General features: G+C 39.6%; 1 protein-coding gene across 2 annotated transcripts in view; it reads left to right on the top strand.

Moving 5' to 3' along the window:
• rapgef4a (Rap guanine nucleotide exchange factor 4a) overlaps positions 1-27,429 on the top strand; it is a 33,769-nt gene extending 6,340 nt beyond the window's left edge. Inside the window, exons 5-31 of one of the 2 annotated variants that reach the window (XM_072397037.1) lie at positions 12,564-12,636; positions 16,008-16,066; positions 17,168-17,218; positions 17,324-17,430; positions 17,858-17,979; positions 18,076-18,259; positions 18,345-18,429; positions 18,819-18,879; positions 19,057-19,133; positions 19,241-19,387; positions 20,138-20,253; positions 21,366-21,451; positions 21,774-21,852; positions 21,957-22,101; positions 22,413-22,501; positions 22,689-22,719; positions 22,826-22,904; positions 23,029-23,175; positions 24,547-24,644; positions 24,847-24,972; positions 25,074-25,252; positions 25,343-25,433; positions 25,514-25,564; positions 25,740-25,827; positions 25,959-26,023; positions 26,139-26,193; positions 26,320-27,429. In XM_072397037.1, the coding sequence (XP_072253138.1) occupies positions 12,564-12,636; positions 16,008-16,066; positions 17,168-17,218; positions 17,324-17,430; positions 17,858-17,979; positions 18,076-18,259; positions 18,345-18,429; positions 18,819-18,879; positions 19,057-19,133; positions 19,241-19,387; positions 20,138-20,253; positions 21,366-21,451; positions 21,774-21,852; positions 21,957-22,101; positions 22,413-22,501; positions 22,689-22,719; positions 22,826-22,904; positions 23,029-23,175; positions 24,547-24,644; positions 24,847-24,972; positions 25,074-25,252; positions 25,343-25,433; positions 25,514-25,564; positions 25,740-25,827; positions 25,959-26,023; positions 26,139-26,193; positions 26,320-26,447 (2,619 nt within the window). In that variant the 3' untranslated portion in view covers positions 26,448-27,429. The remainder of the gene's footprint in view (positions 1-12,563; positions 12,637-16,007; positions 16,067-17,167; positions 17,219-17,323; positions 17,431-17,857; positions 17,980-18,075; positions 18,260-18,344; positions 18,430-18,818; positions 18,880-19,056; positions 19,134-19,240; positions 19,388-20,137; positions 20,254-21,365; positions 21,452-21,773; positions 21,853-21,956; positions 22,102-22,412; positions 22,502-22,688; positions 22,720-22,825; positions 22,905-23,028; positions 23,176-24,546; positions 24,645-24,846; positions 24,973-25,073; positions 25,253-25,342; positions 25,434-25,513; positions 25,565-25,739; positions 25,828-25,958; positions 26,024-26,138; positions 26,194-26,319) is intronic. The other variant, XM_072397038.1, reaches the window with a different exon arrangement.
• The last annotated feature ends 556 nt before the right edge of the window (positions 27,430-27,985 follow it).

The raw sequence follows: 27,985 nt of genomic DNA, 5'->3' as shown, positions 1-27,985 counted from the left end.
GCATAAATATGAGAACAGGAGGATGTATATTTAACTTTTTTAAAAATGCTCCTTTTTCAGTTCCGAACTTTGAGAATAAAGTAATAATCTATACTATCTCTAATATGATATATATGACAGCGTGTTCATGTAACAATTTGATAAGATTGCAATAGATGAACGTCTGTGGTTCCAATGCTGCAACTCAGGGACATCATAGCTCAGTGAAAGGATGGTCAAATTCTCAGTGCAGCTTGGTTGTTTTTACCATCTTTCCTTCACCCCATGACATCTTCAACGAGGTCAAGGATACGAGCCTAGGAATAGACGAAGATGATGTTTCTGTGGGTGTATTGGTGTGTCGGAGGTTTAGAAGTTTTGGCCACTAGGTGGAAGTGTAGTACAGGGGAGAAACATACTCTCTTTCCCTGTGTGTTGACAGTTGACAAGTTATGTGCCTTATTTCAGCAGAGTCGTCCAGTATAAACTTAAAACAGGCTGGATGTTCACATGCAGTAACATTAAATAACGTTGACTTGATAACATCATGTTTCATTTTCTCAACTTTTGTTGTAAACTGCCAAAGAGTAAAAGTATTGTTCTGAACAGCTCAAACGGGTGGATGCGGGTCACACTACACCAGTCATCAGTGAAAGTCCTGCTCCTGTTGGCCGATAGATGCCATGATGTGTAGAAGTCCTCTAGTCTCCCAGCTCTGCCTCTCAGTGCAGCTTGGTTTACTGGGCTGGTTTCCTGAGAGACACAGCCCATTTCCTTTGGGACCACAGGGCATCAGAAAGTTAGATTATTGGCTGTGTGTCTGTGACAGAGTGCTTGCTGGCAATATCGAGACAGGACACTTTGCTCTGGGAGTGTGTACACTTTATCCAGGATCACATAGAAAGACAAAAACATTTCACCTCTGCCTTGCGGCGACCTCTTCAGTAAGGTTGGTCTCAAACAAGATTGTACAGCTTCTGACCGTGGGGACCAGATTGTGCTCCCTTGTGTTGTAAAGGCCGACTGATTTGACTTTAAAGATGCTTTTGCTTTTTTTTTTTTGTATTTTTTGTACACAGTGTCTGAATGAAGAAGCAGACTCTTTCCTTTCAAATTCAGGTTCAAGGTTCTTATTTGTTACATTTACATTTGATACATGCTTTGTACTTTTGCTTGATTCTCTTTGTTAGATGTAGGTTGACCCAGTTTGGCATGAGAAACTTCACTCCTCCAGACTTTTATCTATTTGCTTATGTGCCGCCTTTGGCAAGGCAGTGCATTTTTCAGCACTGATGGTAACACCGCAGATATGCAAGTTACCCATGCCATCTGCGCTAATACACCCCCTCGCCATAATGAGTGCTGGCTTTTGAACTGTGCAGATAACTAGCCAGATGATTCCTTTCCTCTTTGGCTTGAAGGATGCAATCTACCTCCCCCAAGAAAAATTTAAATTTTTCACGTCAGACCGAAAGCCAGTCCTCCATTTCATCAGTTTTTTGTACAATTTTTTAATTAGCTCGATGGATTATATAACTCCTAAAATATGTCTTTATTTAAACTAGAAACAGCATACCAGTGTTTTGGAAAATGGGCTATATTCAAATGACATATTTACCCTCAGTATAAGCTCGATCTCTTGCATCAGCACCAATACATGTATCTACTGTTGTTGGAGTAGCCAGATTTATTGTGTATTTAGGGCTATAAAGTCAAAATTCAAATAAACGCCATATCGATAGATTTCACAGACCTTTTCCAGTTTATACAGCCAGTTTGCGCTGTCTGCCAGTGCTGCTAATTTTACTCATCACTTTACTGAAGAGGAGTATGTTTGCTTATGCTGTTTTTGTGCTGTTGGTGTCAAACTCCAGACTGTTTCTGCCCCTTCTGTTGTCTGTGGAAGCAGAGTACCACTGACTGGCCTGCTTGTCTCCTGCTTTTGCATATAAAATTCGCCCGCTGCACTCAGGCTTGATTTAAACTGATCCGTGTTTTGTGGTGCATGAAAATTGCTAAGCTGCGTGGGGTCAGTATTCTTGCTGCTTACAGTCCAGGAATACAGGAATACAGCTTGATGCCGGCTGGTATGGGAGCAACAGCGAAGAATAAATGCAAAGTGAAACAAATCATGTACCAAGCTGAAGGAAGCTCTGAAAAGTGTGCCAGTGTGAGAACAGCATTGCCATGATGACCCACAAGTGTGCTCGTTGCTCTAAAGTCTTTATGTAAACACTGAGTGAATAAGATGATTTATAGTAAAGGTATGTGTGTGCTACACATAAAGCCTAAGGACCAGCAGGAGTCCTTATTCATTTTATCAGTATTTCAACTGCGGTTACGTGTCGAAGTCACGTCATGCCCGAGTGGACCATTTGTGTCACTCGTGCAGACAACTTTTGTTAGTCATTTTCACATGTCGCTGACCACTACAATTAGTACGACTTTCATGCAGCTTGGCACGTGACAGAAGCTGGATTCAGTTGCCTGGAACAGGCAGCCGTGTGCTTGTTTGTTTAACAGAGCAGACATCAGCCAAGCTCAGCATAAAGGGGGGATGGTGACCGCTGCTTTGATGACCTGATCATCAACTCACTCTTTACTTTGTTTCCTGCTTCCGATGGCCGCTGGGATTGAAACAACACAATAGAAATTTGTGTTTTTAGCCTCGAAAGGTTGCTCTTTTGCAGACACATCAGCTCGCTTGTGGCATTGACACGAAGCTTTCTTGTCCTGCATGAGAAGCAATGCAGATTACCAGAGAACACTTATATAGGCTTATGTAGTCCGCATGTTTTTTTTTCGGTAACATGTTGTTCGTATGCTTGGGGCATGTCTGTTGGGCGCTGAGGGAGATTGGTGCGTCTCTATAACCAGTCTATAGAAGCTGCATGGTGGGCAGCCAGTGAAGAAGGCTGATGAACAAGAAGTGGCAGGGATGCAACATGGCCTCTAGTACTTTAGGTCAGGGTGTGGAGGAGGTTGGAAAAACGAGGCCAAGTACCGTATATCTCGTGACGATGATTGCACAGTGGATATGTGCAAAGGGAGAGCAGGTGGATTGCATAAAAAAACATACTATTCCCTTTTTTTTCACTGCTAAGTAAGGTGTTACATGAAAGTCCTAAATCTGAACTGAATATGTTTAACAAAACAAGACCCATAGAAGTCTATGTTGATCATTATCATTTCTAGCCATGCAAGCTATGTGATTCTGTGGATTAAACATGGTTACTTCATTTAACACATTCATATTGTCCACAAGATGTATCCGACTGAAAATTTGAGCAGCCTTATTTAGTACAGACCAGACCATACATGACATTACAAAACAACAACAACAAACAATCAATTATTGTGTTAATCTGACCGAAACCGGACTTCACGATCTCAGATGATCAGTCAACTTAAAATACATCACCTCGAAGTGAAAGAGCAGTTTCAAATTTCAACGTCAAATTTCATATTCTCATGAATAGCTAAAAAAGAAAGATGTTTTCTCTATTGTCTTGAGAAGCCAGAGCACAAATAGAACATTTCTTTGGTGTCTGTTCATCACCGACTGCTACTGGATCAAATTCAAAATAACCATATATCATTCAAATATTAAGAATTTAGTTCAAAGCTGAGGCATTTCCTGTTCTGTCAGCTGGGAGTGACAAAGAGTCAAATGCTTATTATATTTGCTTATATTGACAAATGAAGGTTACCTGAAAAGCATTTTATGAGCGATTACCTTACGTTTTGTATAATTTTACCATCTGGACTTGATATTTTAATCATATTTAAATCCACATGCAGCAACAATAAAAAACGGAAATGCAAAATATCAAACAGCTGAGGCAAATACAATATTTAATCATTTAATCACTGGCTTAAGCATCATTGATATGCTCATTTAATAACAATAAAACACATTTTACTTCAAAACAATGTTGTTAGATGCACATATGAATGGTTTCTTAGTTCCTGAGGGAGTTCACTACAGCTGTCTTGTATCTCTGACAAGAACAAGGTCAAAGATTAGATGCCATCTGCTCTCAGTCCTTGAAAAAAATATAAACTCTATGATGCAATCTGCGCATTTTAAGGGTTCGATTGTTGGTTCAGTGGATTAAGAGTGAGATTGAGAATTTTAACATTTTTTCCACTTTCTCTGTAGAACATTTATTCATAAACATACAGTATTATGCTAAGTTTGCTTGCATTTATTTATCCTCACACTTGTATATTCTCTTGTATTATGCATATCTTACTCGCACGTCTTTACATTAGAATTCTTTCATAATAATTTTCATAGTAATTTTAGCCTGACAATGTGAATTTCATGTCAAATCTTAACTCGGGGAAAAACACGGAAAGCAGAACTGGCTGCTATCAAAGTAATGAATGACAATGCATTTTCTCTCTTATATACAAACATGAGTCATAGTCTTAAAGGTACACTTTAGATTTGTGTGCATGAAAGCAAATTAGGTTAAAAATATACATATGCACAAGTTGCTTTAAAATAATAATAATAATGTATATATATATATACATATATATATATATATACATATATATGCATATATATACATATATGGGAGTGAAGTTGCGTGGGTGTTAAAGTGAAAAAAACATTTTTTTTTGTTAATTTTTTATACATTTATACATTTAGAACTTTTCAAATGTTTCCCTGAAGATTTAGACATTTTTTAAAACATGTTTTATTACTCTCAGTTGCTGGTCTTCACATCAGTTGGGACAGACCTCAATATGCTTGAGCACTTGCTCTGTGAGGATGGTCATGCTGCAAAATGAGCAGCTTACCCCTGTTGTGTGTGTAGACTAGCTTGCGTTAGACAAAGGGAGGGGGGAGAGATTGAGCATGCTCTCCTGTGTGTTCAGTGACTGGAGTTGAGTAATCACCTAGCAACTGCTGCTCAGAAGAAGTCAGCAGCTGACTGGCACTCCGCTGAGCTCTCGGGCTGACACAGTGTGCTCACTCTGCTCTCAGAGTGGCTTGAAGGCGCATCTGGATCATGTTGGATCCACGACCAGGGTGACTCTCTCGGAGTTTTAAAACTGGATGTGCATGCTTGGTGTGTTTGTTAATGCCTGGATTAAGAGGGTGTGGAGGACCTTCAAGTCAATTACTACAATAACAAGCCGCATGGGACACAGGGAGCATCTTTAGGTAACCTCTGCTTAAAATTGTAACAATCAAATGCATTTGCTGCACGAGAAATACTTTGTTTTTCTGGATAGAAAAACGTTGTGATGTGCTTGAAATTCTGTAAAGTCAGAAATCAAACTTTTGCATTTTCATTCCTGTTGGCAAAGTGAGGGTTAAAAATGTCAAATGTAGTTTCTGAATAACAGCGGAGATGTAAAATGAAACTCTTGGCAGATTCTTCCACATGGTGTTTTCCCAAGGACCCCTGAAATGTGCTTGTAAATGTTCAGAATGATACACTTTAAGCAGACTTTGCACCAGAATGATTATGCAGTCTGGTGCAAATTATTCAAAATAAAGGCATGCATTCATGCACAGTGAAGCTCACAATGCATTAATGTACTCAAGCGTGGAAGACGAGGGCGAAGCTTGACCTGAGAATGCACTGAGGGGACTTGTGTTGTAGCTCCAATGATCTGCTGTTGTGTGACTGTTATAAGACTAAACTTATCTCTCAAGCCATTGACAGATATCAACCATGCGCATCACATAAATATACAGATTGCATATTGAGTGATTTTTCAATCTGTGATGGTGCTCTTTTCAGTGGTGGAAGGTGAAACAGCAGATTGACAGAATATTATCAGAAGATGGGGCTAAGGGATCTGTAAACTCAGCGAAAGTGAAGTTGGTGGAGCAGACGTTTCCAAATTCTCTGAAATATATGTGATCACGGTGTAATGTTATTAACAGCCAGCTACATCAAAGACAATTTGTTTGAAATTGTTTTGGAATATAATCGTTTTTTATTTGAATTCTTTATGAGAAATTAAATTGGCCAAATACTACATCTGAGTTTTCATGTTACCTGTAGTTTTAGAGACAGATATTGCAAGTTTTTTCAAATACTGGTGCTTTGCCAGGAGGTGCCATGACAATGTGGCCACTTTCATTTATTAGAGCTCTAAAATTTGCACCTCTCAAAAGAGCAAAGTAAATATTTCATCCTGAAATATTAGTGTCATGCACCTTATCAAGTTTCAGCCTGCAGTAGAAACATGTTCACTTTTTTGGTCAAGGATATAATGAGGTTGCCTCTTAGGTTGATTTCACTTCTGTTACATTGGACGTACAAAATCTTTCCAACAAGTAAGGAAATGCATGTTGGGGAGGTAATATTTTTGTCTCGTATTATGCAATCTTTAGTTTCTCTTTAGTTTGACCTCTGATTAGAATTTGCCATGGGGAGCACTTTCAAGATTCCCTTAAATCTACTGGTAGTTAGTTTTTATATTGTATTTTGACTCCCCTGCCATGAATCAATGCTCAGTTATGTCAGAACCTCCTGCTGTGATGGAAATCAGTTTAGAAGAATAAACACAATCATTTATTTAAAACAAGGTTGAGTCAGACAAAATATATCTGACTGAGCCATTAAGCGCTCGCTGACCAGATGTGTAACGGCAAAGGATTAGCTGAACACATGTCATTAAGTCCAGCTAATTCCTACTTTTCACCATAAAGAGCACTAATACAGCTGCGTACCACCTGTGCAGATCTGCCTGTGAGTCCCAATGGAGCTAGTTGGTGTTTTGCAACTATTGACTGTCCATTCGTCAATAAAGCTGATGTGCAGTAACAACTTAGAGATCATAAAATACATGAACCATTACATTTTCCCTTACTAAGGACATTTTGGTCGGAGCTAGGGTTGTAAACTGACTACAGAAAAATGGCTGCACATGCAGATGCAATGAATGTTTTACTTTGGTATGAATATTTCAGTTTGTGTTTCAGGGACATGAAAAACATAGATCTCCTTATGAACAAAGCTTGTAAATCTTTAAGTTAGAAGATCAGACATGTAATATATCTGATGTTTTAACATCAGATGTTCTTGTTCTGATGTTTTTTTGGGTGGATATTTGAGGTGATTAGTGCTTTAACAGTGCTTTTGGGATTAAAATGCTACAAGCCAATATGTGAATAATCAAACTGACACGCATAGATTCAATCTTTTTTTTTCTTTCTTTTTCTTCTTTGCTGAGTGTTAGATGTGTCTGAAACCGCTCTAACTTCTGGGTGTCGAAGAGCAAGTTTTACCACGAGACACTTAGCAAAGCTTTAAAATAAACAACGAAACATCTCCTGCAGAATTACTGAGAATTACTGAATTACTGAGAATTACTGTGTCAGACTGAGTTGTTGTGGAAAGAGACTCAAATATATACACGCTCAAGTGATCCAGTGGCATTGCTTGGATTGCTGGCTGCATTTTGCTGGTATGGTTTGGGCAACTTGTCTTCTTAGGGCCCTTTTACACCAAGCAGAGATCAGCATGTCTGGAGCATCTGTGAACGTCTGTCTCTCTTGTACTTTGCATGGTGTAATGCGTCGTTGGCATTGTCAGACTTTGGTGATGGTTTAAGCGTCTGGCCTGTCGGTGAGAGCTTGAGAGTTCAGCTCAGCAGATGGGTGCACGAGAGAGTAGGTGGCAGTGACAACAAAAAGCTGACTTAACATGTCGCACGCATTCTTTTCTCATTTGTCAGCTTCATTTCTCCACAACAAGCAACACTTTTCACAACGTGGCTGTTTCGAATAATGAAACTGAGGACCAACAGATAATCATGATTCAAGAGAGACTATCTCTATTGGATCACAATACAGAAAAACACAAAGCTCTGAAAACTATGTTTACATGTATCTACGCCATCATCTGGTTTGCCCTGTTGTCTAACATACATTCTATCGCCCTTTTCTGCACTGGTAAGTTATGTCTTCTTTCACAATTGGAGATTGTACTTCCTGATCGGCAGCTGGAAGTTGTCTTCGTAGTGTGTTCAAGTGCTGTTTTGTTTGCCTAGACGCTGATATGAGGAGACACAATAGTGGCTTTTCACATCAAATTTATGTATAGAAGGCTTTAGAGGGCAGGGTCTATCCTGATGGGAGTGGTCTCCTCTCTCAGTCGCCTAATTATTACCTGTCTGATGATTTCTACTTTAGTCACAGAATCAATAGTATATTCATTCTTGAATTAAATATAAGAAAGAGTAGAATATTAAACAATCAAAAGGTAGAATTACCCTTAACGTGCAGTTTTACAGCAGCACTATGTGGAAGGTGTTGTATGTCACAAAAGCTGGAGACATCATCACGAACAATGTGGAGAATGAGTGCTTTTTGCACGCCCGACAATGGTCCTAATCATTCTCTAAGACAGCACTCCCACCCTGCACACTGGGTCTTGTCCCTCAGGGAGTTTGGCTTTATTGGCTCAAAGAGCCTCTGTTTAAGTGTTCCTCCCTATGCCTAAATCCTTTAATTGTCAACAGAGATTGATATGAATGCTGAACTGATTCTAACGGCTTATATACTTTTGTATTGATTACATTCAAGTGATTAAACCTGTTATTTATACACGTACAAACAATACAATACACAATTTAAAAATCTGAGCTCAGCTATAATGTTAATGTATATTAATGATGAGCAACATGACTCTCTTTTAAAAAGATAAATAAATACACTGAGGTCACTAAGTTATTTCTAAACAGCGTTTTAACTGTGGAAAGCGGCTGCCGTTCCCCAAAGAGTAGCTGAAGCGATTAACTGACTTCAGAGAGCAGAATTGAATTTAAAATGTGACCTTTGAGTATGCTGCCATCAGAGAAACAAAGAACTTGGGGGTTCTTGCTTTCATTCAGTCTCCACTGACCAGAAGATAGGGAAGGTAGAGATTACTGGCCTGGCACTAAGTGGCCCTCAATCCGCTTTTTATTGACCTCGAGCGTAGTTGCCACGGGCACACAATCGCTTTGTGTTTGTCTTTTACTCCAAATGAATCATGAGTCATCAATCTCCATGACAGACTTAAGTTGGAAAATACAATTTCAACAATGAGCGGGTCTTAATGATACATGTGATAAGGACGTTTTTTTTCAGACCAAGTGCATTTCTTTAAAGATGAAGAACTGAGTTGTTAAACTTACTGTAAAATTACTGAACGATTAACTCTTTTTTATTTTTATGCACGCTGGGACATTAATTATAATGCATATTTATACCCCGTGGTTATAATAAATTGTACAACTCTACAATTTAGAGAGGAACTCCTCAGACTATAACAAGAAAACAACAAATAAAACATCTCAAGTTAAATGTTCTTTCCATCTAATTAAAGTGGGTTGAGTTTACAGTATTCTTTCTGTCTTTAAACATTTCTCAAAACACCCTGAACATCCCAATATGATGCCATGAAGAAAAGAATATCAATGTAAATCATTAGATGTTGAAGTCAGTATTCTATTGACAGGTTTCCATAAAGTAACGTTTTGGATTTGGGTCTAAGAACAAACTGAAGTGAAGAACACATAAGACAGTTATCTTCTGTTTGGACAAGAAGGCCAGTGAATGCAAACAGAAACGTGATCAAATGACACTGCTGGCCGACCGGCAGTGTGGCTGTTGCTCTTTCAAGATATTTTGTCGCAGAGTCTCTGAGTTTTCAGTACACTGTGTGTTTGATGGTACCCATTACTCATTGCCCTAACAATGAAAGGCCAGAAGTGAAGAGTGAAGCGTGTTTTCAGCTGAAACCCTCACGAGGCACCTTTCTTCAAGGCTGTGCAGAGGATTATTTGTACATAGTTGCTATAAAACAATAAAAAATAAAATCCCAGATTTACAGCTTCATTGTTATGATTGCTGTCCCTCTCTTTAGTCACTCATCCCTGCAGAAATGCTGAATAGGCTGCCTTGTTTTTCAGCCATTCTGTAACTGTTATTGCTTTTGGCAACAGTGGATGTACTCAAAACCTTTTTCCAAAGTAAATGTACTGCAGAGTAGGGATGTGCTGCGCAGGGTGTTTTGATATCCACACTGACTAAGCTGCAAAAATATGCGTTAACCACCTGAACCTGACCACATCCAGTCCTCCTCTTCATACAACAAATGACTTTTTATCAGGTTAAGAAGGCTTATTATTGAGGTAGCTGCTCAGATCTGCAGCCTCCCCTGTCGTGTGTTTGAGAGACGGGGACAGAGACAGTTGAAGGTGGACTTCATAGGCTAAACAAACTCTGCAAGTTGTTCAAATCTGTTCAGAACGCTGCCTTTTCACTTTATAACCCAAACATTCTCAACCTGTGGGTGTTTGCCTTAAAAGGCACAACACAGAAAAAAGTTTGAATCAATGATTTAAAGACTTTTCAGTTAGATTTTTTTCAAAACATGAACTAAAATAACAGATAAGTGTGCCGTTAATGTACTGAACCGATGAACAATATCAGTAAGAGTAGTTTTCTATTGGCTCTTGCTCTTTTAAACTGTCTTGCCTCTACCTGTCTGTGAGGGTCTATGTTATGTTACATATCAGAGATCTCAGTTTGTTTAACTTTTTTTTTCTCATAAAACTAATACACCAAGAAGAGTGAGGTAGAACCAGAATGGAAAACAATAGGTGTAAGAGTGATTATGCCCAGGGACGGAGTCTAGGGGTGGCCCACTTACCCTGGCCATCCCTCTTGCCCAACCAGCATTGCCAAATTATCATGCCTTTTATCAGCAGTCTGAAAGCTTAACATTAGAAACTGCTCCTGATCTCATTTGATCAATCAAGGGTTAAAAAAAACTACACACTACATAAAAACTATATGCTCAGCAGCCTTGAGGCAGAAGAACACAAAAAGCTTTCTCTGCCCACCAAGTGAAAGTGATGGTCACAGCCTGGCCACTCTTGTAAAAAATTGCTGGCTCTGCCACTGATTGGTCTGTTTCTCCTGCAGCCCAAAGATCCTGCAGCTCTAAACCAAACTGATTTGACATTGATTTCAGAAAATAGGGCTGCAAATAACCAGGATTAGACACACACTATCCCAACATTCCTACTCTTTGCACACGGACCCAAGATCTTGTCCAATGGGATCTAACGCACCCCTTAATTGTGTCTCTTTAGCTACTCTTGTTGCACCAGCATCATAAACACAAAAATGTCATTTAAATGGATGCATTATGATGTTCATTATGCAATATCTGTGCTATTGCTGCCGAGTAGACACAGTTGTATTTTCTCACTCTGTTTGGGATTATGGCTTTATACAGTTTGTGCAGCATTATGGATTAGCAAGTAGATATTCACAATCTAAAAGATGAAAAAAAACATAAGAAAAGAATGAGAGAAAAGGGAAAAAAAGGCCTGAAATAGAGAATTACCATATTTATAAGAGGCCAAATGGTTAATTTTTTTTTATATTTCTTTTGATCACAAGTTGTTGAACCTTACTTACATTTGTAAATTAGGACAAATGAGGATTAAATGGCAACAAACACCGCAAACTCTGACTCTGATTCTGACTCTGAGTCATTCTTACAGTACAATAATGAGACGCAGGAAATTTTAAGGAGGAAAGAAAAGAAAAACATGCAATAAAGAATTACCCACTAGTAGGCATGTTGTAGCCATGCTAATTTTAATAATCTTTGGTATTTAGTGTATTTCCTCCAAGGAAACGTGTAATTGCAGTTTAGATTATAGTGAACTGCTTGTTGGTGCTGTTTATTTGGTAACACGAGGAGTCAGAAGTCACACCCTGGATTAACAGTCCTCTGAACCGCTCCTGTTACATCTGTGTATTTTCATTCAGGACTCGCTTAATTCTTTTCTGCCTCTTCTTCAGTACATTGCCATATCTGTGCACTTTGAGCCAAGTGTTACCAAAAAACATGTCATAGCTACGTTTGTTAACCCAATATGTTGCCATCCCACTATCTATGGTTAGACGATTTGAGCTGGTGACATATGCCTTGGCTGTTTTATGCCACCTACAAGAGCTGTATGGATGACAGTGTGCCCCTGTGTCAACTCACAGCAACTCACAGACTGAATTAGTTCATGATAATATTGTCACAAAAATGAATTACATTCAAAAGGTCAAAATAAATTGGCCATCTGCTGACCTTTCTTATTGCACCAGCATCAGTCTGACATTTTGTGTTTATTTAGTGAGAAAGTTGTGGTTGATGAATAGACTCTTACTCAAGAAAATGGGGTTTGTGCTCTGTTCGAACCCAAATGCTGCCCTTGTGATTTTTAGAGTTAGTTATTTTCAGTTTTCAGTCACCGTCATGTTGGTTTTATTTAACAAATTAAGTGTATATATATATATATATATATTCAGCAAAGTGTTGATGATGTTCCCACTGCAAGATTATTCACTGAACAGGCCCTATAACTGGCCTGGTGGAGTGACAAGCTGTGTTAGTTTTGTTTACAGTATGTGCAGAGTATTTAAATACACTTTAAAAGAGCTGTTATCACAGCTGTAGGCTGTTAATAACTTGGGTGTGATTTAATTTTGATATATTTTCCTGTCAGATGTTGTTTGGTATGATAAGTTCTCTTGTTTTCTTTATTCTTTATAGAAATATCATCACTGCATGGCAGGACTACTTGCCCCACCCTATGGAGTGATGGAAAGCAATTGTGGCTCTGAGAGTAAGTAACCCTGCATCCCTGTTTCCATCACCAAACTTTGTTACAGCTATATCTAGCTGTTGATAAATCCTTTCACACAGGACAGGCTTTGGGAGATCACAGTGAATATGCTTCCATGTGTTGTGCAGATGGTTGATATGAGTTGGATTACTCTTATCTGCATTCTTGAGATATTGAGGTACAGCCCAGAGTAAGACAAAACTGTATTTGTGAAATTATAACGTTCAGAAAAATTCTTGTCCTTTATTGGAAGAACATCTAACACAAAATACACTTATGGATTAACTTTCACTCTAGACATGTTTTTACTGATGATTTATACTCTTATTGCATGAATACTGAGATTTGATATTTCTGAAGAAGTTGAACATTGCGTGTAGACTCTTGCAGGGATATTTTTGTTTGGTCAATTTAATTCTTTTGCAACCCTCCTTTATCCTCTCACATTGATATAAACGCTGATGCTATTATTCCGGCTTTTCTGTTGTAAGTTAACTCAATATTGACTTTGCTTGGCTCAACCAGAGCTCTATTGTAACTTGCTTCAAAGTCATGTATCATAAAAATGATGAAGAGCAGCGTGCAGAGAGAAAATCCAGAGTCCCTTGTTTGTCAGTTAATTTCCAGTGTGTTGTTTTGTATTTTCAATAATCTTTCATGAATGATTGACACACTTCAAACTCACAAACTCACACACGCTAAAGTTAGGATTTAATTTTGGACTTTTTTATCTCTATTAAAACTGTCTGCTGTAGTATTCATTGTGCTTTGGAGCAGCAAAGGGCTCTGGGTGTCTTTGCAGCACATATATTGTAGCACTTTTGGTATTTAGAGTATGCATTTTTATGCAAGGATACACCAAGACTGAGGTCGTACAAGAACCAGCAGCTTGAGGCTAAGGCACTCTTGTGCACTAAACATTCACGGCAGCTCAGTGGGATTGTAACTGTAGTGTTCAAATAAATTAAACATGTTTTTAACAGTTTTCTTACTTGCGGCGCTGCCCTTTTATTGCACTTCGTTAACAGGTAGGTGCTTTTAAAGGAAGCGTTCCTTCAATCAGTCCAGTCATGCATTCTATGAACCTCCATAGCTCAAACACACCTGTTTGTCTCAAGTTTTCCCTACATGGAACAATAATTTATCTCTGAAATGTTCAAAAAGAGAGAAACGTCGCCTGACAAAAGTCAGCTTGGATTGGTCTTTCCAATGCCGCTGATGATGTGATTTAACTGATGTGACACTTTGACAGTGGCGAGATGCCACATGGACTAGTGTGATAGCTTCAAAAATAAGATGATGGACAGCTGTGTTAACTGCTCCAAACAGCTGTACACATTCACAACTCCTGCACAGACTCAACATTTGACAAGAACTTAATTCTGAAAATGTGAAAGACGATGCCAAAATGAGGCTCTTCTTTAATGTAAAAATGAATTCTGTAGTTGCAAATCCTCATTCTTTTCTCCTGCTGAAACTCTCGAGAAGTCTTCTTAACAAAAGAATGAAACCAGTTCTTCAGGCTAAATAACCTACAGTGTATTGTACAGTCAGTCAAGTAAGGGGACCTGTGTGTGCTTTCAGTGTTAGAAAATGTCAGTCAATTTCTTTGTATGTTTTACTTACAAACGTAGGCAAAAATCCGTAGATTTTTATTTGATCAGTTTGCAAAAAAAGAAACATTGTGCTCCTGTTATTGGTTTCCATGTAATAAAATGAATATCTGTTACACAATGTACAATCAACAAGAGAATCAAAAATAAAATCACAGTACAGAATTCAAAGTATCCCTAAAATACACAGTATAGACTGAATTGAGTTAAAGAGCCATAGATACTTGACTTGCACTGGTGTATGTATAACCATAAGCATTTGTGCTCATTTATGTGTGTGTGTGTTAGTGTGTGTATGTGTAGATTTATATGTGGATCTGGCTTTTTTATATAGGGAGTCTGACAGGCATGTCTAAGAATAGCTGCGTTTCCCCCTGCAGACACACTTATGACTGAGCAGCTTTGACCGATAATAATATTTGTCCTGAAGAAGAAGAAAAACCTTAAAGCTCATAAAACAGAATAACAACCTCAACCCCCCACAACAAACTCTGCAGGACAGTCATTTAGAATAAAAACAGCGGTTAAACGGTTCTTTTCTGGTTTTCTGCATTATAGCTGTCACAAAACCATTTTAATTGCCCCAATTCCAAATAAATCGGGCCACTGTATAAAATATCAGAGAATATCAGAGATATCAGAAATATCAGAGACTCAAAAAAGCTGGAATAGGGCCGTGTTTACCACTGTGCAGCAACCCCTTCTTTGAACATCAGTCTATAAACTTCTGGGAACCATTTTCTGGACCTCTAAGAGAGGAACGTTGTCCCATTCTTGCTATATAGGATTCTAGCTGCTCAGCAGTCCTGGGTCTTTGTTGTAAAAGCCCATCATGATGTGTCAAATCTTTTCAGTTGGTGAACGGTCTGGACAGCAGGCAGGCCAATCCAGCACCCGGTACTCATCTACTACAAAGCCATGCCATTATAATGGATACAGTACGCAGTTTAGCAAGGTCTTACTAAATATAGAAGGTCTTCATCAAAAGATGTCATCTGTGAGGGAGCATATGTTGATCTATATGCCAACGCTGATAAAGGTCTGGGTAAATTTCTCTGCAAATGTCAGTGACAAATGAAAATACTGGGTTATTTGTGTGATTGGAAGAGCAAAAGAATGAAGCCAATACAAGTGGAATGCATTGTAACTTATGGTTATCATGACCAAAAGTCAGAATTCAGAGTTTGAAAATGCTAAAGGAAAAACATTAAGGAGCCAGTAGCAGAAGTGCTACGCAGTTAGACTGAACTACCTGGCAATAAGTGAGCAGACAAATGAAGATGTGAATGTGATGATGAGGAATAGATTAAATGGGTGATTTAATCCAGAGGAGGTATGAAGTACAGAGACACAGAAACAGGGAGGAAAATGGAAGCTTTCACAGAAATCACAAGCAGGTGGGAAAAAAAACGGAGCCAGAGCCACCGCCTACGATGGAAAAAAATAAAAGGAGCGCAAGCTCACACAGTTTGACATTCAAACCAGTTATAATTGATCTAGAGCATCTAGAAGAAGCTGGCATTTCAAGACAATTTCATTTTCAGCCACAACAACCTTTCCAGAAATTTGTACGGCATGCTTACCAAACTATGTAAACTATGTGTGACACATCATTGCATGGCAGCTTACAAAACCCTCCCAGTCACAGATAGTGATGTCAAGCGCAGTTAGATTTAGGCATTTCTTTTGGCGTTTTACAGATTGTATAGTGTCCCTATGTCGTGTGTATTTTAATTAATCCTTCTCTTTTTCCACCAGGAATGCCGGACAAAGAGAACATAAGGAACAACTCGTTTGTTTCCAAACATCCAAATAAGGTACAATTAATGCATTATGTCGTAAAAACTGTATAATTTATGTTGAAATACAGGGAATAAGAGTTTGAGACGATACATGATCACTGGCCTTGTTTCTTGTCTTTGAACAGACCAGTTGGGCAACACAAGTTAGACTTCAGCCACTAGACTCTGCTTGAGATCTCTCTTTCTCCCGTAACATCCTTATTTATAACGCACCTCTCCTTCAGTGGATGGGAATAAGTTAGTTTAAATGTAGCCTAAATATAAACAAGGTGACTGGAATTCTTGTCTCCATCCACAACAGTTCCTGTCCCACCTTTCTCCCGCAGTTGTTTCCTGGTTGATAACGTGGCACTGCAGCAGATTTATGGAGCCTTGTGCTTTGTTCCAACATGGTGGTTAGTCACAACACAATTGCTCTGTTATGTAAAAAAAGCAAAGTCTTAAGTTGTTTTCCTATTATGTAACAAGCAAACACAGCTTTGATTGGATTTAACATATATACACACACACACACACACATATATATATATATATATATATATGTGTGTGTGTGTGTGTGTGTGTATAGAATACTCATTTTGTGTAAATAAAAGATGAGGCTTTAAAGCCTTCACATAAATGCATGAGTTGCAATGCTTTCTGAAGCATGCAGAATGCATTTTAAATGTCAACATCCTGCAGCTCATCCCAGGGTCTCAGTGAAAGAGTGAAAATAGATTTAAACTAAAAACTAGAAGTCTTACATTCATATAATGGACATTACCCGTGTCCTTTTAAAGCAAATGAACGCTTCAGTCAAGACTAAGAAATATAGGAGGTATTAGATTGATTAAAACTGAAGGCTAATAAACACACAATGTCAGCATTGAAGATTGTATCCCGTGACCCACTGTGAGAGGAAAAGCACCAGTTATCCAGCTGGATTTGTCAGCCACATCGTCATTCCCACAGTGTCTTTTATTGCCAATTACTGTGACCATTGTATCCTACAACAGACTGTCAGTTCCATCCAGTTTCCTCTTAAGGCGGAATGTATTTTCATCAGAATAGTGAGTTTGATTGCTATCCACGATAGATTTGATTTCTCTCATTTTATTGTTTAATTTTATTTTGCAGAAGTCTTTCATTGAAAGTCCAGCCAAATCCCACCCTATATGCATGTCTCAGGTAGTAAACACGATCACCTTCTTTGTGTGGGGGTCAGTCATGACCTGCTGATGTGGCAGGTAGGACTCCACTGTGGTGTGACTTCACTCAGATTCTACTGTGCAGGTGCCCTCTGAGAAGATCCTCCACGCGGGAAAGATTCTCCGTAACGCCATCCTCTCCAGGGCACCCCACATGATCCGGGACAGGAAGTACCATCTGAAGACATACAGGTACTCAGGTATTTTGTGAAAGATGCTATTCAAAGTGCCTGACTAATCACTCATAGTGGAAATTTTAGGATTTTAGGAAATGTACCAGATAAAAACACCAGATAAAAGGAGAATGCACGCATATAATTGGGTAGATACAAAAATGTAATCCGCTGGGTATGTAGGTACTAGATTTACCCCCATGTTTGCCATTTCACTGATATGTAGTTGTTCCAAAGTGCCCCCTTTCCTGTAGGTTTAACCTGAATTTAAACATGATGTATACAGTGGATGTACGTTATAGCTATTTTCTGACAAAGCAACTCATACAAAGACAGTGAGTTAATAAAACAGAGAACAAGCACCAAGCTAAAACCAGATGATAAACATATTACATAACTGCTCAGCTTTGTCTAAGATGTTATCGAGACCTTTGTGTTTTTTTTAGGCAGTGTTGTGTGGGGACTGAGCTGGTAGACTGGCAAATGCAGCAGAGTTCATGCGTCCACTCTCGCATCCAGGCTGTGGGCATGTGGCAAGTGCTGCTGGAGGAAGGTGTTCTCAACCATGGTGAGACTCTGTGTGATGTCTGGACACGTATACGTGTGGGCAAACCACCGAATTTAACATTTAAACCCTGCCGTCTCCCTGTTATTTTTTACGCAGTGGACCAGGAGGCGAGCTTCCAGGACAAGTACCTCTTTTACCGCTTCCTGGAAGATGAGCAGGAGGATGCTCCTGTGCCCAACGAGGAGGAGAGGAGGGAGAGCCACGAAGAGCTGCAGGACACTCTGCTCCTCCTGTCGCAGATTGGACCAGACGCGCATATGAGGATGATTCTGAGGAAACCGTACGTCTCTAAAGCAGCTGTCTCTAAACCAAACTGAATCAGTGTGATTGCATTCTGATTTTCTTACATACTTCCTGTTTTGCAGTCCGTCTGAAAGAGCAGCAGATGACTTGGAGATTATTTACGAGGAGCTGCTTCATATAAAGGCCTTGTCGCACCTATCCACCACTGTGAGTTCAGTTTCTCTGTCTTATGTGGCCACATGAATCCTGCTGCTCTGCTGATCGAGCCCCCCAGCTCTAGCCAGTATGATTTGTTGCATTTAAGTGGCGATAGTGAAGGACAGAGCATGAAGAGGGACATCTGTTATGTTTTCATGTCTGGTCCTTCTTTTTCAACTGTTTAAATATCTATTCTGCAAGAAAAATCCTAAATTTGTAAAGGCGCTGATATCCGCTCATATCAAAAAACAAACAAACTGTATCAGAATGAGACATTTTTTCGTGAAAATTTACCTCACATCTAACTGAAGACAAGTCTCGACATAAAACTTTGCATGCGGTTGTACACTCTTGTTAAAACTTCCAGAGTAACACATCTGTCTCTCCTGCTTGCACAGGTAAAGAGGGAACTGGCAGGAGTCCTTATTTTTGAGTCCCATGCAAAAGCGGGAACAGTGTGTAAGTAATGTGATGTGACATGTGCATGCTGTGACTCCCGACCACTTATTGCAACAATCTGATGATAATTAAATCTGGGTTGTGATAGAACAAACCCATTACGGATGTGGCGTTAATCCCTCGAATCCCAGATGAGGTTACATCAGACCACCAACACTTTTCTCTTTTGTTCCTCAGTGTTCAACCAAGGGGAGGAGGGCACATCATGGTACATTATTTTAAAAGGCTCAGTCAATGTTGTCATCTATGGAAAAGTAGGTATTTCTCCAGGCACTATTTATGAAAGCAGCAAGCTTGTGTTTCTCTGATCGGGGCTTCGTTTGATTAGATCAGTAACTGATCAGAGTGCTGTCCTGTGCAGGGTGTTGTCTGCACGCTTCACGAGGGAGACGACTTCGGGAAGCTGGCTCTTGTCAATGACGCCCCCCGCGCCGCCTCCATTGTTCTGCGAGAGGACAACTGTCATTTCCTGAGAGTAGACAAAGAGGACTTCAACAGGATTTTAAGGGTGAGTTTCAGGTTAATGGCACTGCTGGTGTTTTTAGGAACAATAAAAAAAAAAAGCACTGCTGCCCTCTATTGGCACAGACACAGTGATGCAGCCAAAACTTTTTAATTAAAAACGTTCATTGAGAGTTCATTGTGCGCCGGCTCTCTGCACCCATTAGTTTAGTCGTACCACTAAGTATGGGGTATGCTGATGATGACCCACTATTGTGGGAAGTTAGCTTTGGATGCAAGGCTTGTTTTATGGAAAACCTTTATCTGGGACATCTAATGCAATTACAAAATTCCTTCTTGGCAGTGTATAACAGCAGAAATATGTTGAGACCGTGGTACTCCAGCTGGCCTCAGTTGAATGTAGAGACCTGACACATCTAGTGACTGAAAGTTAGGCAGTTTGATGATAATGATGTCACTTGTTTTCATTATTATTTTTATCAGCTCACTATGTGGCTTTGAGGTAGTCAAAGTTTCTCTGTCAGCTTGTAGTTTTTTAACATTCACATTAAAACATCGCCCTGTGATGGCGACCCATCCAGGTTGTACCCTGCTGCTTGTCCAAAGACAGCTGGGGTAGGATCTAGCTAGAAACAATGTTGTGGACAAGACTAAGCTTAAATTTACAAAATCTTCCAGTGTATTGTTGTCAATATCCTGTCTGTTCAACAGTGTTTTAACTGTCCTGATCACATCATTATCACATATGTAGACAGTATAATAGACCATTCTTTACTTTTCTTTTGTCTGTGTAAAGGATGTGGAGGCCAACACCGTGCGTCTGAAGGAGCATGGTCAAGATGTTCTGGTGCTGGAGAAGTGTCTTAGCACCAGTCGAACCTCTGTCCACGGATCCTCTGCATCTCATTACAAGTAAATGTAGCCTCCCCCTGCACTGCTTGTGTCTATCTGTAAGATCTTAGAAGTTATACTTAAGACCTTAAAAAAATCAAATTTAAAGTTAAAAAAATCTGCTAATTATAGACAAAACAACTAACGACATAGCTTCATGCAATGTGGCTTAGCAAAAAGGATATTAGTTCCTCTGAAAATGGTCAGGTACAAGAAATGGACTAGAAAATAGTGAAAAAGCAACCAGTGTTCACAGAAAAACTGTTAAAGGAACTCCAGAAATGCCTGGAGAGCTATCACTTAAGATCTTTTTGACTGCTTAGAAAATTTTTTAAAATAAATTAAGGACGGTGCAACAGCATGACCAAGTTGATTTAATTTAAGGAAGAAGCATGTTATGGAACTCTGTGGAAGATAACAGCCACTGCCACTCGTTGTGTTAACTGATCACTGCATGTGTTTGGTAGTTTTGTTGCGATGTGTGAATCGTAAGAAACACGTGTACAAACCACAGCTTAAAAACAGCTTTCTTTGTTTCTGTTGGACTCTTTCAGTCAGTGTGACCAGCAGATGAAAACAGCAATTCTGTGGTCTGCAGCTGACAAGTGTTATCTTAATAGAGGCATCTGTCACTGCACCACAGTGGCTGTAATACTGAGAGACATATTAATGGTAATGACGGCCTAACTCCTGGGGGAAAAAGGAGGCCTGGCACAATTATGTGTTCAGGGTCGCCCTCTAATCAACTCAACTCTTCACAGATGAGAGTGTCAAGGCTGTGTTCTGGCCCATGTGAAGGGAAGACTCAGCCCTCCTTGTGTAGCTCCCTCTTGTCATGCTGTTATCATGTAATGAAAACAACCAAGGCTGGATCAGGTTGATTCTCCTTCACATAGAAGATGCCTCTGCGTTTCAGTTTTTATTGGCTTCGATCCTGGCACTTATTCCAGACTCCCCTTCATCTTCAGCCAGCCAAGAACACTGATTGTAAATAGGATTGTTATCAAATGAAGCAATCACAGTCGCACGTTGAAGTAACACAAATCAGTCGAGAGCCATAGCCGTGTCATTAAGCATTAAGAGCCAGTATTTCTTGATTAGTGAAGGGGGTGTTTTGTTCTGTGTTGCTTCAGATACAAGGTAATGTCTGGGACGCCGGAGAAGATTTTGGAGCACCTTCTAGAAATGATGCGATTGGATTCCCAGTTCACGGAGTCAGGTACTGATCACCATGTCGCAACCAGAATGTCAGATTAGTACCATTTTGATACAGCATATAATTTATTGTGAAGGGTTTTCACCTGTACAGTGTATTTATTCTCTCCTGCACTCTCTGTGTCCTCTGCTGGCTGATATGACCATTTGTTCTCATCTATAATTAGTTACACATCACAGAGCTGATCTAATTATCATGTGTGTGGATACATATGGTTTTCACTCGCCTGACAGAGGAAGGGCCATGTGTTTGAATGTCTCTTTGATGTGCTCTTGTGCTGGTGACACAGGTCTTTAACTGGGGCCTATCTATTTCTTTGTCCCAGACTCAGCCTTAGATGACTTTGTCCTTATGCACTGTGTCTTCATGCCAAACAGTCAACTGTGTCCAGTGTTGAGAGCCCAGTATCCTTTGACTGTTGCGTTCCTTAATGTGAAACTGACCTGTAAACAAAAGGCTGACTCGTTTGCTGTAATTACGGCGTTGTGATCTTTAACTGCCTGCGCAGCTACCATGCCCAGGCCTCGCAGGGCTCTGAACAGGAGAAGCTGGACTACACACTAAACAACAAGCGCAGGGTGATCCGCCTGGCCATGCATTGGGCTGCTGTACACGGACAGCACCTGGAGCAAGAGGATGTGGCCTTCCTGGAGGTCAGTGTGGCTCTTAAGTAATCTACTGTATTTACAATAGCAAACTGGTTACACTGTTCTGTCTCTTTAACAGACACATTAAATATATGCCACATGGTTAGGTTTATGATGTTCAGGTTATTAAGTGTTTACAACATAGGATCTGAATATAATCTGGCATGATGTTCGCTGTAACATGATGGACTGCTCGAAAAATCTGTGATGTATGAATTGTAGATTTTGGTAAATAAAGTTGGCAAAAAATGGCTTTCTTTTTCTTTTATCACTTCAGTTGAACCTTTATTGCACTGAAAATGAATTGCGTTTTGCAGGAGTTTCTCATGGCGGTATCTAATGATGCCAAAGTGCTTTCAGCTCTCAGGGATCAGCTGACAGAGTTGGAGAAAATTGTAAAGCGCAAGTAAGTTAGCATTTTGTGTTATAGATCACATGGATGAAAAGGGCTCTGACTCCTGCTGTATGTTGTGAAGATCCTTTTAATGAGCAGTGGACAAAGTTTTTTCTCTTTGTTATTTACAAATGATGAAACCCGGATAAACTCGATTTGTTCCATTGTTGCTGATATTTGTGATTATTATTTTTTTTAGTGTTGAAGAAGCCCTGTCCTCACAGAAAAAGGTATAAAACTGGCTCTTTTACTTTGCAATTAAATGTTGGATGCTGTTTTTTTTTTCTTTTTCTTTCTAATGTCTTGTTAATGGGAACTTGTTAAATTCTGTAACAGCACAAAGTCCTGCTGCGGCAGTTCAGTATGGGAGAAGAGAAGCTTCAGAAGCGGCAGCCTATCAAAAGTAATGATGAAAGTGAGTAAAGGATGACCTTTGTTTGGATCAGATTTTGCGCAGTATATAGATTGTTGCTTGACAGGTTATAAATTCTTTGAATGTTTTCGTTATTTTTCATCTTTACCCTTGTTCATACCTCCAGTTCTGTTCAAAGTCTACTGTTGTGACCGCACCTACACCACGATCCGGGTCTCTGTGTCCGCCTCGGTCAGGGAGGTCATCAGTGCTGTTGCTGACAAGCTGGGGTCAGCGGAGGACCTGATACTCGTCAACCTCAGTTCGGCAGGAGGTGCGAATGGCAGCAGCTACATGTTAATCAAATGATTGGAGATGACAAAAAGGCAGAGCACATGCAGGCTGGTGTAATAAGTCATCCCGGCTGATTTAGAAGATAACCGGTGGTCTGTAGCAGTCAGCTTGCTGACAGTGACCGGCAGCTTCAGTAGGTGCTAAAGAATGGTTTTTAAAGTAGCACAAGAAAATCCTGAGCTCATTTTTTATTATCACATTCAGCACAAAGCTGTTGAGGCTCATGGTTGTCCTCACCGTAACAGATGTTCTTTGTTTGTGCCAGAAAGCAGTCTTGTAGTTTTCCAAACTTGGCCTGAATTTTCCATACCAATGGAAAACAAAGCAGGGGCTGCTCTCTGCGCTGCTTATAGCAGAGTTACTTTCTGACCAGTAAAGACTGCATTCTTCTGCAAAGAAACATCAGCTGCTTTACCATTTCATGAAACATCTGTTCTGTATATTTAAGAACAGCCCAGTCTTGGGATAAGAGGTGTAATAGGTACATACTGTCACAATAAGGACGCAGAAATTGTGAGCTGTTAAAATGTTAGATTCTTGCTGTATAAAGAATCAGTCTGGAGACGTGAATTTGCAACCATGTGTATTTACGAATATTTACAATTTTCATGGGGATCTAAACTTAACAAATATGATTTGTTTCTAAGCCTAACCAACTCACAGAAAAGCTGAAAAAGCAAAAATGTGTTGGATAGTATTGGGTCGGATGGGCTGAGAATTTGGTTCTCTAGCATGACGGTACACAGTGTTACACCACCATCCACCCCCTCTGACCTCTGATTGTGGTGTAGTATCGCATTTACATCATACAATGGAAATTGTAAGAATCTTGCAAGTTGGACCGAAAAACGTAGGCATGTATTTTATTGGAACCTTTAAAAAGTTGTAACCGCCACATGCACGGGGGACCAATGTAGTTACTACACATTTTCTTGTGACACTGTGTTGTACAGAGAGTAAAAAAGTCTGATATCAGTATACTGGCTGTGTGTTCTCATGCACGGTACATAAATGTATACATCGAGAAACATAAAAGCTTCACAAAAAGTGGCCCTTTTAGAAAACATATTCCGATAAGTGAATATTGCTCGATTATATTGGCCAGCTGATGTATTGGTCAGGCTCCACTTTAACCACCTAGAAATAGGACGAAATGTTCTGATAAAGTTTTTTTGAGATGCTACAGTCTGAGAGGTGAACAAACAGACATGCTATCATTGCTGTAAGTTTATTTTTTTCCTTATTTTTGATTCTCCTTTGTGCCCTGATTAAATTTGTGTTGTGCTACATTTTCCATGAAGTGATCTACACAGATGTGTTTGAATCTTTGGTGTTATGTTTCTTTTAACAGAAAAATCCATCTTCAAGCCCAACGATGTGTCAGTCTTCTCCAGACTCAGTATAAATGGACGACTCTTTGTCTGCCGGAGGGACCAGCTGGAATCGTTGGTTTGTTCAAATCTCACAGAAAACACACTGGGCCCCAGACACTTTCACCATATAAACATACAGCAGAAGCACTGTAGCTTGTAACTTTGCCGCAAATCCTTGTTGCCCTAAATTTGGTTCTTCCCAACACTTTTTTTCATCCACATTTTATGACTATTTGATGTACTTTATGCATTTTTGTGTATTTTTTTGTGCTTTTCAGACCCCTTTACCTGAGCAGGAGGGTCCCTCCACAGGATCACTGGCCAGCTTTGAGCTGATGAGCTCCAAAGATGTGGCTTACCACATGACCTCCTATGACTGGGAACTTTTCAACTGTGTACATGAGGTATTATGGAGTGACTGGGAGTTATTAGCAGAACCGATCAATTATTGCATGTCCCCCTCTAAGGTTGGGGAATTGGTGTTTATTTGGTGGACTTCTTACAGCTTGAACTCATCTGCCACACGTTTGGGAGGCAATACGTCAAGAAAACCACAGTGAACCTGGACCTGTTCCTGAGGAGGTTTAACGAAATCCAGTTTTGGGTGATCACAGAGATGTGTCTGTGTTCGCAGCTGAGCAAACGAGTGCAGCTTCTCAAGAAGTTTATCAAGATTGCTGCTCAGTAAGGAGATCTTTTTTTGTCTTTCTTTTGACTCACTTTGTCTTTTTTTTTTTAAAAGCTCAAATTTTCTTTTCCTGATTTCTGTTGAAGCTGCAAAGAGTACAAGAATCTAAACGCCTTCTTTGCTATCATTATGGGACTGAGCAACCCAGCAGTGAGCAGACTGAGTCAAACCTGGGAGGTGGGTGGCTGTGTGTGCTTTCTGCTTTTTCATAATCTACCTTAACTGCAAATGAACCTGTCTTTCATTTGTCTTCACAGAAACTTCCCAGCAAATTCAAGAAGTTCTACGGGGAATTTGAAAACTTAATGGTAAACTCATTTTGTATGTTGAATATTACACGTCAGAGCCTCACCCTCTTTGAGTAGTTTTATTTTGAGTCAGTACTGAAGTCAGCAGCGTCCAGTTGTGGCCTCGGTCAGGGCCGTGATGGATCTGTTTAACACAGTGATGGCAGATTTCAGAACAGTGCAACTGTTTCCACAGGATCCGTCCAGAAACCACCGGGCGTACAGACTGACAGTCGCCAAACTGGAACCTCCCATCATTCCTTTCATGCCTCTGCTCATCAAAGGTCAGACTTATCGATTTGAGGACTGTTTATTTTATAATGCAACATCCTTTTGGCCTGTGCTCCCCAATTGTTGTGCTTCTTCAACAGCTCTAACTCTCTACAATTGGTCTCTTTTCCCTTGTTTCTACCAGACATGACATTCACACATGAGGGCAACAAAACATTTATTGACAATTTGGTCAATTTTGAGAAAATGGTGAGGCTCTGCGGGTGCAGATCATTGTGTGCCAGTTGGCGTAAATCGTTTACTCCTTTTTAGTTTTCAGTTAATTGCAGATATTTGTGGCTGATGATAGCTCTCTGTCTTGCAGCGGATGATAGCTAACACAGTGAAGATAGTGAGATACTGTAGGAGTCAGACGTTCAGTAAGTCCACATTGTTGATCATCGACTCTGTAGACGTGTCTGTTCTTAAACGGTGCATTTTATTAATATTCCTGTGCGGATTTTAGTGAGTTTTTTTTTCGGCAACATCCCATCTTTTCCCATCAGGTCCCGATTCACCGTTGGCTAGCAAGCACCACCCCGACGTTTGGACTTACGTTCGTCAGCTCAGCGCGATCGACAACCAAAGGACACTAACTCAACTCTCTCATGGACTTGAGCCCCGCAGGTCTTAAAACCACTCAGGGACAGAAATGTCACTCTCTGATGCTGCTTCACAACATGACATGTGCTCACATTGGTATGATTTCACTCCAAAACAGGCAATCACATGGGGAACCTAATGAGGTTTCAGATAATTAGATATTGTTTCAGAAGCTGTTGGCTGACTTGTTAAGCCTTTTATTACAGTAATTTGTGATTTTTCAACAACAGTAATTGTTGTGGGATGAAGTACCTCTCATATTGATGTCATGCAGATATCATATCATAACAACTGAGGAAATAAAGGATCTTTGGGGGATCTAATTAATTAAATCATTGTGGAACATTTCAGATATAAACAATACGTGATGCTTTAAAAAAATGCAGTGTTATTATTCTTGATATTCAGTTGTTTTGTATTTTTTTATCACACAATATTTATATATATATTTAGGTTTGTCAGATTCTATCGTGCTGTAAATTGTATACAGATATTTATTTTGACTTCAGCATGCAGAGGATTGTGATGGCTTGACTTTGCATTCATGTGAGCACATTTTCCTTTAAAAGCCTGGAATATAGATGTCTGAAAAGCTTTTGTGTGCTGTAAATATTAAATGTTTTATATGTATTTGAGTACTTTAATGTTTACCATTGGGTTCTGTTTTGAAATTTTCCAATATGTCGTCTGCAATCCAGTTTGTAAATTTTGTTTATCTTACCTTTCATAGTGTGTAATTAGAGTTCTTGCTGAGTGAAATAGGCTCTGTTTGAGGTATTTCTAAACATCTCTGACAGATTGGTTTTGTGTTGCCTGTTTTATTGAAATAGTGTGGGACAACTTCATCTGAGGGAAGTAAGGGAGCACAATTACCGGGGAGGTTTATATAGAAACATTTAATTTGAATCCAGATTTAGTTTGTGGTGATTTGGTGTGAACTTAACGTGTATTTACAGAGTGCTATTTATCTATTAACTTGTTTTTAATGTTGCCTTATCTCTTTGACTTTCTCTAAAAACACGTTACAATCTTCACAATTTGTATGAGCCAAGTTTACACATTAAAAAAATGCTTCATTTTAAGTGAAATGCAATCAAAATGTGAGTGTGGGGGAAGTGTGTCGAGCTGATTGCAGATACTGCACAAATGCCTACAAAACAAGAGCCAAACTTTTTTATGGGTAGTGAAAAGGCAGCCAGATGAACTGATATAAGAGCTTAGGTCTAACTATTGCCATCAATACAACACCAACTGTATCAAACAAATGATTCACTTCACTTTAGTGGAGCAGGGGACTTAGAATTAGGGTGTGAGATACTTGGCTGTTCAGTGATTTGCCATCCACTGATCTTAGCCTCAGATGTTCCTTTTTCTATTTTCCTTTTTCACATTCTCATTCTACAGCCAGTTTTTCCAAAGGAAGATGACTGTATGTAGTTGATCCGATTTCAAGCCGAGGTAAAACACTGTCTCTAAATGTTCCCTGCTGAGGCCCTTCAAGCACACTTTGAAAGCTCTTAATTTCAGATCGATAAATACTGGAATACTGATATAAGTAGAACATAATTT

The sequence above is a fragment of the Leuresthes tenuis genome, unplaced genomic scaffold, assembly GCF_036924035.1.
Source record: "Leuresthes tenuis unplaced genomic scaffold, fLeuTen1.0.hap1 SCAF_12, whole genome shotgun sequence".
In the NCBI taxonomy this organism is placed as follows: domain Eukaryota; kingdom Metazoa; phylum Chordata; class Actinopteri; order Atheriniformes; family Atherinopsidae; genus Leuresthes; species Leuresthes tenuis.
Note: the sequence above shows the minus strand (reverse complement) of the source record. Positions and strands in the feature narration are given on the sequence as shown.